At 39.8% G+C, this 19,912-nt stretch overlaps 1 protein-coding gene across 1 annotated transcript in view; it reads right to left on the bottom strand.

Moving 5' to 3' along the window:
• The window catches only part of PREX2 (phosphatidylinositol-3,4,5-trisphosphate dependent Rac exchange factor 2), a 305,433-nt gene that overhangs the window by 191,594 nt on the left and 93,927 nt on the right, over positions 1-19,912 (bottom strand). The window contains exons 7-10 of the mRNA XM_040261348.1: positions 11,599-11,732; positions 8,303-8,406; positions 6,837-6,986; positions 2,103-2,247 (exon numbers count right to left, since the gene is read on the bottom strand). Coding sequence (XP_040117282.1) covers positions 2,103-2,247; positions 6,837-6,986; positions 8,303-8,406; positions 11,599-11,732 — 533 coding nt within the window. The remainder of the gene's footprint in view (positions 1-2,102; positions 2,248-6,836; positions 6,987-8,302; positions 8,407-11,598; positions 11,733-19,912) is intronic.

Genomic DNA, 19,912 nt, shown 5'->3' with positions numbered 1-19,912 from the left:
TCTGTCTGCCTAGAAATCTGATGAGTGTTTGAGTGTCAGTTGTATTACTAGGTGGCATTCTTATCTGGAAAACCTCACATACAGAAGAGCCTGGAGGGCTACAGTCCATGGGGTCACAAAGAACCCAATACGACTGAGCCACTAACACACTGCTTGTGGTCAAAATGGTTTCTGATGGTTAAATTGCACACTTATAAACACCTGGTGAGAAGCCACAGCTTGAAGTGACTCATCAAGTATTACTCTTGAAGTAAGGGTGTATGTATTACAGGAACCTTGGAGGTCACACCAATGAAGTTGTTCTGAGAAAGGGTGTCTTCTTTGCAACATGGGACTCTTAAGCCAAAGGGGGCTCACATCTGCTCTCTCCTTTCACCTAGGGGCACAGCCAACACCAGCAACTACAGCTTGCTGCCGTTGTGTGGCCTGCTGCGAGGACCACCCCCATTGAAGAGGGACCCCCACTGCTCCCCAGCAAGCACAGGGTCTCCTGGCCTATATTCTTCTGATGAGGTGGGAGTTGGCATAGTCTGTGGTGATTTTGTATGTTGGACTTTCCTGATGGCTCAAATGGTAAAGCATCTGCCTGCAATGCAGGAGACCTGAGTTCAATCCCTGGGTCAGGAAGATCCCCTGGAGAAGGGAATGGCAGCCGACTCCAGTCTGTATAGCTAAGAAGACATTCTGAAACAGAATTAACACTGTTGTCATTGCACATGAAAATTAACAGTAAATTCTAAGCATTCTCCTGTGAATTTCACAAGGGAAAATTTTTTTTTCTCTTTCTTTAATGTGTATCTAAATGAGATAACTGATGCTCACTAAACTAATTATGGTAAACCTTTTACAATGTATGTAAGTCAAATCATTATGCTGTGTACCTTAAACTGACACAATTATAGCTCAATAAAACTAGAAGAAAAGAAAAGTAGACATTTTGGTAAGTATCACAGGTAAGCAATACAATCATTTCTATTGTTATAGAGGAAAGAGAAATTTAACTCTTCCCCAGTCTCTCAACTGGGCTTCCCTGGCAGGGAAGAAACCACCTGCTAATGTAGGAGATTCAGGTTCAGTCCCTGGCTCAGAAGGATGCCCTGGAGAAGGAAACGGCAACCCACTCCAGTATTCTTGCCTGGAGAATTCCATGGACAGAGGAGCCTGGTGGGCTACCTTCCATGGAGTTACAAAAGAGTTGGACACTACTTAGTGACTAAACAACAACAAGTCTCTCAACGGGCCAGTGGCAGGATCAGATCTGAGTGGGGACTGGGTTTTGAACTACCTCTCCAGTCTACTTTTATAGCACTGACATTGTAAATTACTAGTTTTATGAATTTGGACATGTCAAACTCCCTGATCCCCTAGTTTCTTAATCTTTAAAAAATATAATAAAGGTTTTTTAACTCTTAAGTATGTGTTTGAAGACTGGAAATAATGTACAGGAAGAAGCTGGCACAGAGTGTGTCCTAAGCAGAGCCACCTGAAGGCAATTACCCTGCCCTCTGGCTTAACCCAGCAGGGATTCCCACCTACAGCTGAGTAGCATCTGCAGAACCAAAGGCACAAGTTTGATCTCTGAGCTGAACAACGAAGTGACCTCCCTGCCTGTTCCTCTGTGCCTGGCCCCTCGTGTGACCCACTTTTTCAGAGTCTTCATCAATACCCTTTCATCCTGAGCCCAGCTGTCTAAATTCTGAATTAATTGGGAGTTTAGACTGTGTGTCTTTCAGTCTAAGTGACTCTCAGGCCCCTCACTCATGTCCTTGCCAGACTCTGTGCCCTACAGGCAAACCCGCCTGCCTGCGTGTCTGCCTGCTTCTGCCTGATCCCAGCCTCTGCCATGTCCCTGAAACACATTTTATCAGAAATTACTAAAGTCATGGATGAATGCGTGGATGCCTTCAGTTTTCTGGTCAGGATTCCTGACTCTATATCCACTCCCTCATCTCATTATGGCCTAGGAAAGGCAGATAGTAAAGAAATATTCAAAAACATTTAGGAGAATATTTTTTTAGGAAAAAATGAATAATTAAAGGAAAGTTAACACACGAGATCATGAAAATCTGCAAGAAACACAGGCACCCAGACAACAACCTTACCTTCCCAGAAAGCATTTAGGGAACGTAGTCAGTTTTCTTTTTCTGTCTTTGATCAGATTTCCTTGTTTGCACATCATTTTATAAAGTTTCTCACCCTGTTCAGAGATCATTACCCAGGTGTCTTGCTCCATTCCTAATTTTAAACCTGTCAAAAATGAAAACACAGGACAGGTCACTGAAAAAGTCTCTTCATTTGTTCATGCATTCATAAAACAAAACATTCTTTGCATGTCTACTACGTGCTGAGATTTGTGGATACAAAGCTCGTGTGATAGGACTCTGGCTGTCAAGAAGTTCATATGGTACTAGGAAAACAGTCAAGGTGAGATGCCTACACCCAAAGGGCACCTCTGTGCAGACTGTGCCCCAGAGGCACACGGCTTGGCTGGTGGAGGAGGAGCTGCATCTCAGACTCCATGGACCGCTTTAGTAGGACTCATGCTTATGCTCAGCTGCTCAGTCATGAACCTCATGAACTGTAGCCCACCAGCTCCTCTGTCCATGGGATTCTTCAGACAAGAATACTGAAATGTGTTGCCATTTCCTTCTCCAGGGGATCTTTTCCACTCACGGATCCAACCCAGGTCTCTGATATATCCTGCACTGGCAAGCAGGTTCTTTACCACTAGCACCACCTAGGAAGCCCTTTGTAGGACAAGATCAGCACAGCTAGACAGTGGCACTGGAGACAGCCTTAGAGGAAAAACTGTGCTATGGGAGAGAAACGGTCATAGTACCTAACCACTATCTTAGGGAAGTTTCACAGATGGACCATGTTTGAATGCACAGGTATGAACAGGATGTCCAGAGAGAGAACGTCTTCACAAAGGTCATCTGAAGGAAGAGGCACACAGCCCTGGGTTTCAGGTGACAGGACAGGAGGTGGATGGATGGGTGGGCAGGGTCCTTGCTCATCAGCAGTCTCAGTGTATTTCGTGCCTTCAGCACTGGGGGAACATCTGTGAATTTTAACCAGAGGGAGGGGGAAGGCAGGGAAGTGCAGGAAAGTTTTGATGCTTTGGAAACAAAGCTCAGAGGACAGTATAGAGAATAAACTGAAAGGAAGAGGGTATAAAAAGAGAGACAATTAGGAGGGATCCACTAAAGTTCAGGCAAGTTCAAACCTCTGTAAACAATAGCAGGTTATCGGGAGAAGAGGATAAAGTCGAGAAATACCTGGGAGGTGGTTTTGTTAAGACATAGCAATGGGTTAAATGTGGGTGTAGAGAGAAGAAATCAGGATGGCTTTCAGACAGTTGATGGGAGAACTGAATGGTGATGGGAAGGCATCTTGGGCAAAGGGTTTCAGGTACAGAGAAATCCAGCAATGAGTAGCTTGAGCTTGGATGTTCACATGAAGCCCAGCAGGCAACTGATTAAGTGAGCATGGAGCTCCAGAGAGACAACAAGACTGGACATAAAGACTGAGGACCTGGCAGTGGAGAGTGGAAGTTATTCTGATAGAGGCAGACAGTGCAGGCCAGGAAATTTAGAGGCAACCATTGCCAAGGGTAAAATTCTGGCCACACTGACAGTCAGTGGATGGGACCGATGAAGAAAGGTGGCAGAAGAATTTCTTGATTTTTTTTTTAGCCTTGTAACTAATAAACTTCTTACTAAAATTTTATTTACAATGGAGAAGTCATTAACATTTGCCAATAACAGTGAATAATCCATTACAAATAGAATAAGCAGAGATATATAAGTGAAAAAGCAGAGTTAAGAATAACATAGGTAGAGTTACAGACTGTGCTTTCTCTTTTGTTTTCTTCCTTTTTTTAGGTCTTGGATGTATTTATATGCATAGCCAGTTCCAAAAAAGCTAAGGTTCAGTTTGATGAAAAATTGACTATATCTTTTAAATGATTTGCTGTGTTCCTTGAATGGACTGTTAGATTCAACAAAACCCAAAGTGTCAGTTATGCATTCATGATCTTTATTTTAAATTTTTTCTATCTGGTTCTTCATCTAAGATCAATCAAGGAGTATTTTTAAATGTTTTAGAAATTCTTATAAAAATGTATACTATGACTAATTTAATCAAAGTAGTAGAAATTTTTACATTCTTCAAGGGGAAATATCTAAAGATGGAAGGAAAAGCTCTTTATGTTCTAAAATTTTATCATTAATGAGACATTTTATACCTAAATCTCTGGGAAAAGGAATAAACACTGTCACATTTCTCATCAATTATTTGGTAAAGAAAACAGTTAATTATACAAACACTTCTATTTCCTGGCTGAATTACAGAAATATGAGTATGTGCAGGTAAACTTCAGACACTGAATATCACCAGACCAAATACTGTTTGCAAATCTTGATAAAAATATGAAGCTAGACCTCCTCATGTGAACAAGTTCCTTATGGAGTTACATGACATTGATTCAATGACATTGTAACAACACTTAAAACTTAATAAGCATGCAAAATGCCTTATTTTATAATTAGGATACTAAAATACTTGACCAAGGAACTTTCAGTGTACTGTTAAATACAGGGGGACAATTGGTGTAGGCCTCCAAACACTGAATTATATTATTAAAGCGTGTTTCTTAAAGCAAAACTCTATAATGATTCTTTAGAAATCAGCAAGAATAAAGTGTGACCATATATTAATCCATATATGTGGAATCTAGAAAAATGGTATAGATGATCTTGTTTGCAAAGAAGAAACAGAGACACAGATGTAGAGAACAAATATATGGATACCAGGGGGGAAAGGTGGAGGTGGGATGAATTGGAGACTGGGATTGACATATATACACTATTGATATGATGTATAAAGTGGATAACTAATGAGAACCTACTGAATAGCTCAGGGAACTCTACTCAGCACTCTGTGGTGACCTACATGGGAAGGAAATCCAAAAATGAGCAGATATCTATACAGTATAGCTTATTCACTCTGTTGTACAGAAGAAATGAGCACAACATTCTAAAGCAACCATATTCCAATAAAAATTTTTTAAAAAAGTAATAAAGTGCAAAGAAAACTGAACAAATTTTAAAGCAAGTAAAACTATTTGCTGTAAAGTGAATGTCTGTATGCATCCAAATGGTGTCCCCAGTAGCTCAGCAGGTAAAGAATCCTCCTGCAATGCAGGAGACAGAGAAGACGTAGGTTCAGTCCCTGGGTTGGGAAGATCCCCTGGAGGAGGAAATGGCAACCCACTCCACTATTCTTGCCTGAAAAATTCCATGGGGAGAGGAGCCTGGTGGGCTACAGTCCAAAAGGTCGCAAAGTGTCAGACACAACTGAACAACTAAGCATGCATGCCCCCAAAATTCATATGTTGAAACCTAGTTCCCAATGCATTAGGAGATTGACCTTTGGGGTAATTAGTTCATGAGGGTGGAGTCCTCATGAATGAGATTAGTGCCCTTTTAAGGAGATATAAGAGAGCTCTTTCATGCCTTCTGCTAGGTGACGACAAAGAGAAAATGGTCATCCACAAACCAGGAAACAGCTCTCATCATATACTGAGTCTTAGTCTTCCAAGCCTTCAGAACTGTGAGAAATAAACTTCTGTTGTTCATAAGCCATCCAGTGGAGGGTATTCTGTTATAGCAGTCTCAATAGAATTAAGACACTGTTTAAAACACACTTCTAGCCACAATCTAATTATTTTGCTAACTATATAAGGTTTTCTTTTACTTGATTTCAGTAACAACATTGGAAACATTCAAAACGTAAAGGAGTATGTCAAGGCTGTATATTGTCACCCTGCTTATTTAACTTATATGCAGAGTACATCATGAGAAATGCTGGGCTGGAAGAAGCACAAGCTGAAATCAAGATTGCCGGGAGAAATATCAATAACCTCAGATATGCAGATGACACCACCCTTATGGCAGAAAGTGAAGAGGAACTAAAAAGCCTCTTGATGAAAGTGAAAGTGGAGAGTGAAAAAGTTGGCTTAAAGCTCAACATTCAGAAAATGAAGATCATGGCATCTGGTCCCATCACTTCTTGGGAAATAGATGGGGAAACAGTGGAAACAGTGTCAGACTTTATGTTTTTAGCTCCAAAATCACTGCAGATGGTGACTGCAGCCATGAAATTAAAAGACGCTTACTCCTTGGAAGGAAAGTTATGACCAACCCAGACAGCATATTCAAAAGCAGAGACATTACTTTGCCAACAAAGGTTCATCTAATCAAGGCTATGGTTTTCCCAGTAGTCATGTATGGATGTGAGAGTTGGACTGTGAAGAAGGCTGAGCACCGAAGAATTGATGCTTTTGAACTGTGTTGTTGGAGAAGACTCTTGAGAGTCCCTTGGACTGCAAGGAGATCCAGCCAGTCCATTCTGAAGGAGATCAGCCCTGGGATTTCTTTGGAAAGAATGATGCTAAAGCTGAGACTCTAGTACTTTGGCCATCTCATGCAAAGAGTTGACTCATTGGAAAAGATTCTGATGCTGGGAGGGATTGGGGGCAGGAGGAGAAGGGGACAACAGAGGATGAGATGGCTGCATGGCATCACAGACTCAATGGATGTGAGTCTGAGTGAACTCCAGGAGTTGGTGATGGACAGGGAGGCCCGGCATGCTGTGATTCATGGGGTCACAAAGAGTCGGACACAACTGAGAGACTGAACTGAACTGAACATCACCTAGTTAATGTAAGTGAACATCAAACACCATCTACTTCCTCATAACTTTTGCCCATTTTCTGCTTTCTTGTTAAATTTGAATCTTCACAAAGTATTCTAACGCTCAATCCATATACACACCTTTCCGCCGTTCTCGTTCTTTCAAAATAGCTTCAAACCATTCATGTTTCTCTTCAGGTGTTTTTGCCATACACACAAACCATTTATTTTTGGCCGTGTTATGTATCTTCCATCCATTAACAACAATGTGTCCACTGCTATGGAAGTCAGCTGAAAATTAATAGGTAAAGTGAATGAACAAATGTAATACATATTAGAGCAACAAAACCATTCATATCAAAAAAGTTCCAAAACCACTCAATTCTTCAAAATATCTTTATACGTGTGTATTGAAGAACATAAAATTTTTAAAAGTGAAACTTTTATATACTAAATGCAGTCAGACCTGAAAAATGGAACATCCCTAATTCAGATTAACAGTTGAACTTTAAAAAAAATCTATTCAATTTTAGGGGACCCCTGTGACCTCAGATGGTAAAGAATCTGCCTGTAATGTGGGAGACCCAAGTTCAGTCCCTGGGTCAGCAAGATCCCCTATTCATGGGGTTGCAAAGAGTCAGACACAATTGAGCAACTAACATTTCATTTCATTTTTCATTTCATTCAGTTTTAATGAATAATTTAAGAATTTCCATCTTATTCAATTCAAATCTGATTACTGTACTGCAATCTATGGTTTGCCCAACACTGCACTACAGACCATATTTTCTAGAAGTCAAACATTCTTGGCCTCTGGCCAACTACACAAATAAACTAGTTGTCAAGAAAGAATATAAAAGATCTGGCATTACTTTTTGAATGGCTTTCCAAGCCTGTACCAATGAAAATTAATTCCAGGAGGTTCAATGCTTTCCTATGACAGCTCTTAAGCTGGAAGTTTTAATAGCATCATGATCAAACTGCTATATACATTATGGACACAACTACTAGTTTATGACACTCCCAGCTACTTTTGTATCTCTGCGTTTAATGGTAGTGTTTAACATGGTTTGGGCTTCCCTGGTGGCTCAGCAGTAAAGAAGTCACCTGCCAATGCAGAAGACATGGTTCGATCTCTGGGTCTCAGTATTAGTGCCTAGGAAGTCTCATGGACAGAGCCTGTTGGGCAGTCTGTGGGGTCACACGAGTTGGACATGACTTAGCAAAAGATGGAAGGCAAAAGGAGAAAGGGGCAGCAGAGGATGATATGGTTAGATAGCATCATCGACTCGACAGACATGAATTTAAGCTAACTCCAGGAGATAGTGGAAGACAGAGGAGCCTGGCATGCGTGCAGTCCATGGGATCGCGAAGAGTCAGACACACCTTAGCAACTGAACAACAACAAACTAACATGCTTGAAGAGAAGATAATTTTTCCAGTTTAAAAGAGTCCTCCTCTCCCTTATCTTCCCTTCCTCCTCCAACCATTCTGCCTAACAAAGTATTTCTAAGCTCAAATTCACTGCAGATGAATTACTGAAGTGAAAGTCTATTTACAAGGGAATTTATTATTGGCATTCCATTTTAAATTTACCAATCATTTACCTGTGCCATCATCCACATTCTCCACTTCCATCACCTCTGTATTGATCCGGCCACGAAAAAGGTACCGATGTCCATCAGTAGATGCTTTGCTATTTTTCAACCGTCTTACAACAAAAGAAGAAAATCATACACACACAAAAAAAAATGTGGTTACTAAACTTAAGGCAAAACCTTGTTAAAGCAAGATAATTTAAGCCACTCTTTGAAAAAGAGATGCTAGTTCCATCAACAATATCAAACATTAAGCTCTTGGTGTTTTTTTACTTGTGTCCTCCCATTCATAACAGTTCAGGTTGTTCTATAAGATGGTGCAGATATGCAGATGACACCACCCTTATGGCAGAAAGTGAAGAGGAACTCAAAAGCCTCTTGATGAAAGTGAAAGAGGAGAGTGAAAAAGTTGGCTTAAAGCTCAACATTCAGAAAACGAAGATCATGGCATCTGGTCCCATCACTTCATGGGAAATAGATGGGGAAACAGAGGAAACAGTGTCAGACTTTATTTTTGGGGGCTCCAAAATCACTGCAGATGGTGACTGCAGCCATGAAATTAAAAGACGCTTACTCCTTGGAAGAAATGTTATGATCAACCTAGACAGCATATTCAAAAGCAGAGACATTACTTTGTCAACAAAGGTTCATCTAGTCAAGGCTATGGTTTTTCCAGTAGTCATGTATGGATGTGAGAATTGGACTGCGAAGAAAGCTAAGCACCGAAGAATTGATGCTTTTGAACTGCGGTGTTGGAGAAGACTCTTGACAGTCCCTTGGACTGCAAGGAGATCCAACCAGTCTATTCTAAAGGAGATCAGTCCTGGGTGTTCTTTGGAAGGAATGATGCTAAAGCTGAAACTCCAGTACTTTGGCCACCTCATGCGAAGAGTTGATTCATTAGAAAAGATTCTGATGCTGGGAGGGATTGGGGGCAGGAGGAGAAGGGGACAACAGAGGATGAGATGGCTGCATGGCATCACTGACTCGATGGATGTGAGTGTGAGTGAACTCCAGGAGTTGGTGATGGACAGGGAGGCCTGACGTGCTGCGATTCATGGGGTTGCAAAGAGTCGGACACGACTGAGCGACTGAACTGAACTGAACCGAGACACTGAAGCCCTGAGCCAAGGACAACACACAGGTGAGAGGGTGAAGACATGCTTTTGCTCAATATATGACATCAAAGATCCCCGATCAAACTTTGACAGACACTAAAAGTTGGTTATTCACAATTTCACTTGATTTCTTTCACAATTTCACTTCATTTCTCAATTTTCAGTAACAAGCTGGTAATTTTTTCTCAATTCTTGGTAAATTTCAGTTAATACTTATGATCCTCTTCAAAGAGACCTGGACTGTACTGAAGGTTATTAAGTATTAACTAGCTCTAAAATATTTTTCCCATATTGTTGTAATATGATAAGTGTACATGTGAAGAATAAGTCTCTCAAATACACCTATAATCCTTCATAAGGATCCTATTTATTTATAAAATAGTCTAAAACATTTCAAAATTTTGTGTATAGTATACTAGTACCAGCCTTTGATCTTAAAAACTGAGCAACACAAAGTTAAAAAAAAAAAAAAAAATCCAGGTCCAGACGAGCTTTTGTAATAATGAATTAGGCAGTTATGGATATATTTATACTTGAATCACTGAACACTCAGGGGAGATTGCTTTTAAAGTATATTAAAGAAGAAAGATTTTAAGAAATAATTCAAGAAGATTAAGCAACATTGAGTCATCCAAGAGACTTCAATTGACCTGAACTACTTAATTTGACTTGTTGACAAAAGTCTGCTAACAACTGAATACACTAAAATTATTAATATATATTTCATAACATATACTGAAATTATTAATGTATCATGTTACATATATACACTAAGCAAAAGTTAAGTTGTCAAGTGCATTAATGCAGAGCTCCCTCCCCTCCTCTCCTCTGCATTTATATGTATTTGGTCCATGTTATACATACATTATGGCTATTGGCCAAGCAGCAGGATTTTGATTTTATAAAACTTTCCCTATCATTTAATTTGTTTAACAGTTACAGCCATGAGACCATGAATGGTAACATCATTTGTACAGTTAATTTTGCAAAAGCTCTGACCTTGAGGGCAGTCATATATATAAGGATGAGAACAACTCTAATTAAAAAAAAAAAGATCTCATTCTCAAACAGATGTCTTTAATAATCAAACCTAGATGGATGTGTTAATTTAGTGGGAGAATCCTTTCACAATGTGTATTATTTTAAATCATCACATTGTACACTTTAAATATCTTATAACTTTGTCAATAATACCTGACTAAAGTTGGGGAAAAAATAATTGCACCTAAACAACTTGAATTACCTTATGTTTTTTTTTATTCATCCCTTTAAGTGTTCCCCTTTTATTTTTTGTCATCTTTCATGAGGCACACACATTTTATCACAATCTGCAATAAAGGTTGGCTTTGAATTAGAACTGAATGGGTCCAAAATTCATTTCTGTAACTATTATGTATGGGAAAGTTACTTAACCTCTCTGTGACTCAATATTTTTCTCCACAAAACGATGATAGTGAAAATACCTATTTTATAAATTTATTGGGAATATTATATAATTAATTCATGTGATTCTTTGAGATTATGCCTGGCAGAGAATGAGCGTTTTTTTTTTTCAATTTTTCTTGGAGTATAGCTGTTTTATAATGTTGTGTTAGTTTCTACTGTACAACCAAGTGTGTCAATTAAATGTATACATATATCCCCTCATTTTGGATTTCCTTCCCATTTAGGTCGCCACAGAGCATTGAGCAGAGTTCCCCATGCTAAACAGTCAGTTTCATTATTTATTTTATACATAGTATCAATAGTGTATATATATCAATTCCAATTTCCCAATCCATCTCACTACCCCTTTCCCCTCTTGGTGTCCATATGACCTTTTAATTTTTAAAGAGCTTCATACAGGTAGAATTAACAGCCTCGTCTAGATTTTCCTGAAACCCACATCTACTAATCCCAATCTTGCTGCTAAACACAAAATCTTGAGAAGAGTATACTACAAGAAATAAATAGGTTCATTTTCACAGGTGTAAAAAGGAATTTTTTAAAAAGCTCATTAAGATAGAGAGACAATAATTTAATTATTTCCTGGCTCTAATCCTAATCTGTTCTCTTTCTTGAAGTAGCAAGGAGAAGGGGCTGAGAATACATGGAAGTTTACTGATGAGGTCATGGGGGCACAGAGACAATGGTGAATCTGTGAAGTGGATAAACAGCTTTTAAAATATTACCTGTCTACATTCTTACCTGTGTTTTCTTTTGCAATACACCAAAAGGTTATCAAAAAGAAAAAATACCCGCTCTTGAATATTTCCAGAAGAAATTTTCAGTAAGACTCCACACATTAGCATTTCTGTACAGGTATCAGTAATGTTGGACCCCTAAATCAGGAAAAATGGAGAAAATAATGTCTGATTACTTAACAGAAACTTTCACGCAGTAAGTCTTTTTCCTCCTGTTTTTATTTCAAGATGCAATATACAAACAGGATAAAAGTTCAAATAGTTTAAGTATTAATATACTGAGCTTAGGTCTCCTTCCCACCCAGTCTCCTCCAGGTGAGTATCAGTAAGTACAGCTCCTCTTAAGAGAGTCCATGTCTTCTTTAGTTATTTTACATATGTGTGCATACACAGCATATATAATGAATGTTATCTTTGTTCTCTAAAAATAGGAGATGATTTCAAACTAACTCATGACATGAATGTTCCTAATATTCATTTTCCTCCTCCTCCTCTCTTTCCTTGGTCTGGGAAAATAGCTCCATGAACAAATGGCAAAGTACATGTAATTGTCAATTTTTGGAGGTCTTAATTTATATAAAATTGTTCCTCCATATCCATGGGGGAATGGTTCCAAGACCCCCAAAGATATCAAAATCTGAGGATGCTCAAGAGGCATAAATAAAATGGCATAGTATTTGGATATAAGCTACACACCTCCCTCTGTACGTGTTAATCTCAAGATTGCATCTGAAATCTAATACAAGGTAAAGTGAAACTGTTAGTCACTCAGTCGAATCAGACTCTTTGCAACCCTGCAGACTGTAGCCCACCAGGTTCTTCTGTCCATTGATTCTCCAGGCAAGAATACTGGAGTGGATAGCCATTCCCTTCTCCAGGGGATCTTCCCCATCCAGCGATCGAATCCAAGTCATTGCAGGCAGATTCTTTACCATCTGAGCCACTAGGGGAGCCAACACAATGTAAATGTTACATCAGTTCAGCTCAGTTCAGTTGCTCAGTGTCTGACTCTTTGTGACCCCATGGACCGCAGCAGCCAGCAGCCAGGCCTCCCTGTCCATCACCAACCCCCAGAGTTTACTCAAACTCATGTCCATTGAGTCAGAGACGCCACCCAACCATCTCATTCTCTGTCATCCCCTTCTCCTCCAGCATTCAATCTTTCCCAGCATCAGGGTCTTCGCATCAGGTGGCCAAAATGTCACGTAAATAGTCATAAATACAATGTAAATACTATCTAATAGTTGCTGGTACAAGTTTTGTTTTATGAAACTTTCTGGAATTTTTTCCCCCAAATAGTTTCAATCTGAAGTTGCCTGAAATTAAAAGATGCTTACTCCTTGGAAGGAAAGTTATGACCAACCCAGACAGCATATTCAAAAGCAGAGACATTACTTTGCCAACAAAGGTCCATCTAGTCAAGGCTATGGTTTTCCCAGTAGTCATGTATGGATGTGAGAGTTGGACTGTGAAGAAAGCTAAGCACCAAAGAATTGATGCTTTTGAACTGCGGTGTTGGAGAAGACTCTTGAGAGTCCCTTGGACTGCAAGGAGATCCAACCAGTCTATTCTAAAGGAGATCAGCCCTGGGATTTCTTTGGAAGGAATGATGCTAAAGCTGCAACTCCAGTACTTTGGCCACCTCATGCGAAGTGTTGATTCATTGGAAAAAACTCTGATGCTGGGAGGGATTGGGGGCAGGAGGAGAAGGGGATGACAGAGGATGAGATGGCTGGATGGCATCACCGACTTGATGGACGTGAGTTTGAGTGAACTCCGGGAGTTGGTGATGGACAGAGAGGCCTGGCGTGCTGTGATTCATGGGGTCGCAAAGGGTTGGACACAACTGAGCGACTGAACTGAACTGAACTGAACTCTGGATGCAGAACCCGGAATACAGAAGACCAACTGTCTCCACTTCTAGGATGGAGAGGAAGATAAAAGAAAAAATAAAAGGAAAAAAATCTATTTAAAGAGAGCAACCTTCCATAAAACCTTTCACCACAGTTATTAAAAGATGCACTGGCACGCTCATTCATTGAATAAACCCTTACTGAGTGCCAGTGAAGGTCATATGATCAGCAACAAAACTGATTCTTAACACAAGTGCTAATCATGGGAGGATGAGAGGAGGAAGCACAAGAGAGAAGGGGCCTGGGCCCCTGAACCATCAACAAAAGGAAACTGCCCACTGGGCAGAATCCACACATGAGTGTCATGTGAACTGATCAGAAATGTCTATTTTGAGCCATTGGCCTTCCCCAGTGTCTCAGTAATAAAGAGTCTACCTGTGATGTAGGAGCCACAGCAGACACTGGTCCAATCCCTGGGTCAAGAAGGTCCCATGGTGGAGGACATGGCAACCCACTCCAGTATTACTGCCTGGAGAATGCCATGGACAGAGGAGCCCAGTGGGCTATAGTCCAAGAGGTCACAAAGAGTTGGACATGACTGAAGCGACTTAGCAGGTCATAAGTGTTATAGTCTATTTGTTTCTACAAACTAAACTAGCATAACTAACTTGTTGAGTCACTCAGCTGGAACAAAACAAAAGGGGGGGAGCTTTTCAGTAGAACTCTGTTAAGTGTGCTCTTAAGAATACTTCAGTTTTAAATATGTCTGGTCTTTTTTGATATTTAAAACTGAGAACATCAATATTAATTTCATATTTGCATATTAACAATGAATATTTTTCTGATTAATATTAAATTTTTAAATTAAAATAACTCATATAACCATAATAAGAAACTTCCCAAAAGAGAAGTTAATTAAGACAGTGTCACCGCATTAGTCTGGATATCTATATTACAAACACATTTTACATTTGAAATACTTCCCTCTCTCCCTTCGTCATAAGGGTAGAAATGGATAGAAATGGAGATCTGTCAAACATTCACACAATTTCATATATTTTGCCATGTGATAATTAAGCAAAAACTGTCATCAAATGTAAACATCAATCTCAATTGCAGTGGCAACGACTTCTAATTTATAGTGAATACATCTCTCCTTTAGGAAAAAAAATTAGAATGGCATTTAAAATGTAAAAAAGGAAACATCACATTGATTCTTGTACATGGGACCTAAATAACATTATGAAAAGTGGCTTTATCAATAGCAATTTTATAAATGGTACAAAACATTTCACTTTAGATTATTCCATACAGTAGTCCATAAGTGCCAAGGCAGGAAGATAATCTGTTACATTATTAAAGGGTTACTCTAAGTATTATACTAATTTGCATATTAACCAGTCTTCCAATAGTTTCCCATGTTAAATATGTATGTATTTATTTATAGATGTATTCCTAAATGAATGAAATACTAACAATACATTTTCTGACTTGTTTATGGTGATTATCTTTATTAATAAATATAAGGAAAATTTAATGTGAATTTGAGCTAACTATAATCCATCCTCTTACACAGCCTCAGGGGAGATATTGTCCAAGCACTGAAGAACTCATGGGACCAATGTGCAAAATAGAAAATGGATCTATTACTTGTGATGATAACTGACATACACTCTGAATGGTCCCATGAGTAAGGCCAACACAATCTCTCTTTGTAAATGTAACTTATTTGGAAAGCCAAACATAATCAGAAAGGATCTCAGTGAGCTGAATTTCAGGGGAGTTCGTAAGCACTGGGCTGAAATGTGTTGAAAGTGAAATAGTTAGTCGTTCAGCTGTGTCTGACTCTTTGCAACCCTATGGACTCTAGCCCGCCAGGCTCCTCCTTCCATGGGATTCTCCAGGCAAGAATACTCGAATAGGTTGTCACTTCCTACTCCAGGGGATCTTCCTGATCCAGGGACTGAATCCATGAATCTTGTGTCTCCTGCAATGGCACATAGATTCTTTACCACTGGCGGCATCTGGGAAGCCCCTTTCATCATGAAACGTCCTCCAAAATCTGAACATAGCTAAGATATTCCTTCTGCCTTCTGGGTTCTGATATACCATTGCCTTTTGATGATATGAATTGGCTTCAGAAACCTGGAAGATCCTATTTCTCCTCTGGACCTTCTCTTTATCAATAGCTTGTCAGGGTTTCCCATAACATGAACACCTCCAAAAGTGAATACAACCATTTGGACTGAGCTGGCAAGTGAAGAATATAGGAGTGATATTATTATTTCTCCAGTCCCCTACAACACATTCCCTGGTGGCTTATATGGTAAAGAATCCTCCTGCAATGCAGGAGAGGTGAGTTTGATCTCTGGGTTGGGAAGATCCCCTGGAGGAGGGCATGGCAACCCACTCCAGTATTTTTGCCTGGAGAATCCCCATGGACAGAGGAGCTTAGCAGGCTACAGTCCATGAGGCTGCAGAGTTGGACATGACTAAGCAACTAAGCACAAGATTTTATTAGCACATCTATGGTAACCCCATGTTACATCTCATTTAAAGTTCCCCTAGGTCTTTCTCCTCTACCCTATACTTGAATATTTTGACTTTTTGATTCAGTTAATCCAGACTGACATCATAACAAGCTCTCAAACCTCTCACTAACATGCATTATATTGAAGGCATCACCATAAATTCCCATCAGCTCCCAATCAAAAATCAGAATAAGATGAATTGACCTCTTTGAAGTCAACACTTCTTTCCATAAGTGACTCAAAGCCTCTGCTTAATTATCAATTAATGAAGTTTATGGGGGTAAGGACATCAAACCCAACCACCCACAGTTTCTAGAATTCCTGTTATGCTTCATAGAGTATCTTACAATATATACATATCACCAAAAGAGACAAAGTTTATCTCATAATATACACATAATGCACATTTTACTAAATCCTATTGAGACAGTTTTATTACTGAAGTGATATGTCTTTAATATTTAACAGCAGAATTTAGGAATTAGTACAGTATTACCTTTCTTATCTTCTACCATGGTAACCTCCTATCATCACATGAAATATTTTCATGATAATTTAAATAATTCCTAGGAAAACCTTTATGGACTTAAAGGAATCTGTGTCAAAACATACAGATTTGTCTAAAAACCTCATTCAAAAAGAATGTCTTCTCTTTATACCAGATTCATCTTTTAGATGGGAATAAAAGGCCACTGTGCCTTTGACTTACTATGATTTAATCTGTGTATTATCTCCATGACAATGTTGGATAAAAATCATTAAAAATTCTTGAAACACAGATACATAGAGTATTATAAATACTGAGGAAAATTTGGCCAAGTGTAGATATACTCTTGTGTAATCACAATATTCCTCTCACTTCAAATTCATCTGATCTGCAAGCAGACACTTAATAAATGTCTGTTTTTGACTAATGTTGTGTCATATTTTCCTCTCACTTAAATACTATAATCTACCTTTCTCTGTAGCAGAAAAAACAAAAACTCACAGCTTTATCTTTGAAATGAATGAGGTTTATGATATTTTGAAAATGATGTGCAATTTCTTTTTTATTATCTGGAAATGGCAAGAGAGATACTAGGGTTAGGGATAAAGAAGCCAAGCTACAAAAATGAAATAGGATATGGTTAAGAGCATCAGCTCACCAGGAAACACTCATCAGCCCTAGAGTCCATCAAAATGAGGATGCCAAACAAATGAGCTAGAAAGCAAAAAGTGTGGAGGTAATAAAACAAGCGAGGCAGGTCGTCAGAAAAGAGCAAACTTTCTAGGACAATGGTGCTCAAATTTCAGAGTTAAGAAGACACACCTGATGGGACTATTAACATTTATAGGTTCCCTGGCACTATCCCCACAGAGAGTACGTCTGGGTAAGTCCCGGACCACTCAGTAGATTCTGATGCATTGTGGTGTTCCGTCAACACTTGAAGTCACACTGCTTTGGAAGCCTGAGCTCAGGCACTCAAGTACATAGAACAGCAACTCTGCTGACACGGGGATGAAGGTGAGTATAGAGCCTGCTCTATGACACCTCTCAGTGAGCAGTAGTCCCAACTGCTTCCCAGAGCCCAGGTCAGAAGAGGAGTTTAATCATACGTTCCAGGGCCACAGTTACACCTATGCTACGGTTCATCATCACTGAATATTCATTTAAATCTGCATAATGTTATTTTGGGGCTTTCCTCATAACTCACTCAGTAAAGAATCTACCTGTAATGCAGGAGACCCCAGTTTGATCTCTGGGTTGGGAAGACTCCCTGGAGAAGAAACTAGCAACCCACTCCAGTATTCTTGCCTGGAGAATCCCATGGACAGAGGAGCCTGGTGGGCCACCGTCTATGGGTTCGCAAGAGTCAGACAGGATAGCGACTAAACCACCTCCAATGTTATTTTGGGCTTCCCGTGTGGCGCTAGTGGTAAAGAAACTGCCGGCCAATACAGGAGACATAAGACATGTGGGTTTGATCCCTGGATACGGAATCCCCCCAGGAGGAGGGCATGGCAACCCACTCCAGTATTCTTGCCTGGAGAATCCCATGGACAAAGGAGCCTGGTGGGCTACAGCCCACGGGGTCCAAAGAGTCAGACACAACTCAGTGACTAACATTTAAGCTATATAGTCCTCATTTTTTAAAATCTGTGTAATGGGGGTTATAGTACTTCAGTAAACTGTTAAAAGAGACCAAGATTGCCTACAACGGAGTATCACTTTTTCCCCAAAAGGAAATCGGCTGATGGACAATTAAGGGCCCTTGCCCTCCCTTGAGCAAATTTACCCAAGTAAGATTATTTGAATCTTGGATTTTTATCTTGAATCTTGAATGGAGCAACATAGAATGGAAAAATTATTAGAACTTATCCCTGATACTGGGAAAGACTGAGAGCAAGAAAAGGAGGCAACACAGGATGAGGTGGTTGGATGGCATCACTGCTTCAATGGACACGAGTTTGAGCAAACTCTGGGAGATGGTGAAGGACAGAGAAGTCTGGCGTCCTGCAGTCCATGGGGTCGCAAAGAGTCAGACACAACTGAGCTACGGAACAACAACCAACCCATCCTAGCTAGGGCACTAATGAGACTGTCAAAGAGCTTCAGCTGACTAGACAGCCTTTTGAGCCTGAGAGGGAAGCTCTTCTATTTACTTCATGAACTGTTCCATATCTTTTAAATTAAATTTCCTTTCATTTCTGTTGCTTGAGACCATATAACTTAAGTAAGATAACCCTTTCAGTAGTTAGCTGCATAGCCTAGACAAATGAAGGGGATTTCTTAAGGGTAAAATCTAACGACTGAACCAAAGCTTTAAAATATTACCTCTCTCATCTGTAGAGCATTTTATAGTGTTCAAAGTACTTTTCACTTATTTCATTTACCCCTGTAATAACCCAAACTGGATGTTGAAGAGATCTGGTGCTTTATTCACAAACTAAAGTTTAGAGTCCAGACTGGAAACCAAATCTGCTCGAAAGTTTTTTATTATGTCATATAACTTGAGAACAATAAATCTCCATTGTTTGTTTACTTAAATTCAACATAAAAGAATGTAATGACAGTTTAATGGTACAAAGCACTGGAGAGACAAGTTACACCTGAGATTTTAATGCCCTTCATTTGATGAATGGGGAAATAAGACCCTGAATATTTAAGGGATCTACTTGAAATATAACAATAATTCACCGAAATAAGCAGAAATAATGCATACCATGGTATACCAGATTAAGATTCCACGGAAGAGAATTTTAGTTACTGGAGCAAGAGTGTCATCTCTAAGACAGTCTGCATGGTCGGCAGGAACTCCTGGAAGGACTCAGAGAGCTGCTGCCATTGCTGTTCAGTCGTTCAGTTGTACCCGACTCTTTGCGACCCCATGGACTGCAGCATGCCAGGCTTCCCTGTCCTTCACTCTCCCAGAGTTTGCTCAAACTCCTGGCCATTAAGTCAGTGATGCCTTCCAGCCATCTTATCCTCTGTCGTCCCCTTCTCCTCCTGCCCTCAATCTCGCCCAGCATTGGGCTCTTTCCCAATAAGTCGGCTCTGCATCAGATAGCCAAAGTATTGGTGCTTCACCTTCAGCATCAGTCCTTCCAATGAACAGTCAGGGTTGATTTCCTTTAGGATTGACTGCTTTTATCTCCTTGCTATCCAAGGGACTCTCAAGAGTCTTCTCTACCCCTGTAGTTCAAAAGCATCAATTCTTTGGTGCTCAGCCTTCTTTATAATCCAACATTAGCTGTTACTCAACATTAGCTCAAGGCTCCTAATGTCCAAAATTCTTGAAGGAACCCTCTGTTTTGTAACTGTCATGCCATCAGTCATCTGTTCTTGGTCTTGTCTTAACCCCATGAAAGTCACTCTGAACTCATAAAACTGTCTGTAAGCTGAGCAAAAATCCCTTTTAGCAACTCAAAGAAAGCCCTAAGCATTCCGACTCCC

The sequence above is a fragment of the Oryx dammah genome, unplaced genomic scaffold (genome assembly GCF_014754425.2).
Source record: "Oryx dammah isolate SB20612 unplaced genomic scaffold, SCBI_Odam_1.1 HiC_scaffold_19, whole genome shotgun sequence".
Taxonomy (NCBI): domain Eukaryota; kingdom Metazoa; phylum Chordata; class Mammalia; order Artiodactyla; family Bovidae; genus Oryx; species Oryx dammah.
The sequence above is the reverse complement of the archived record's forward strand: the minus strand, read 5'-3'. Positions and strand labels throughout refer to the sequence as shown.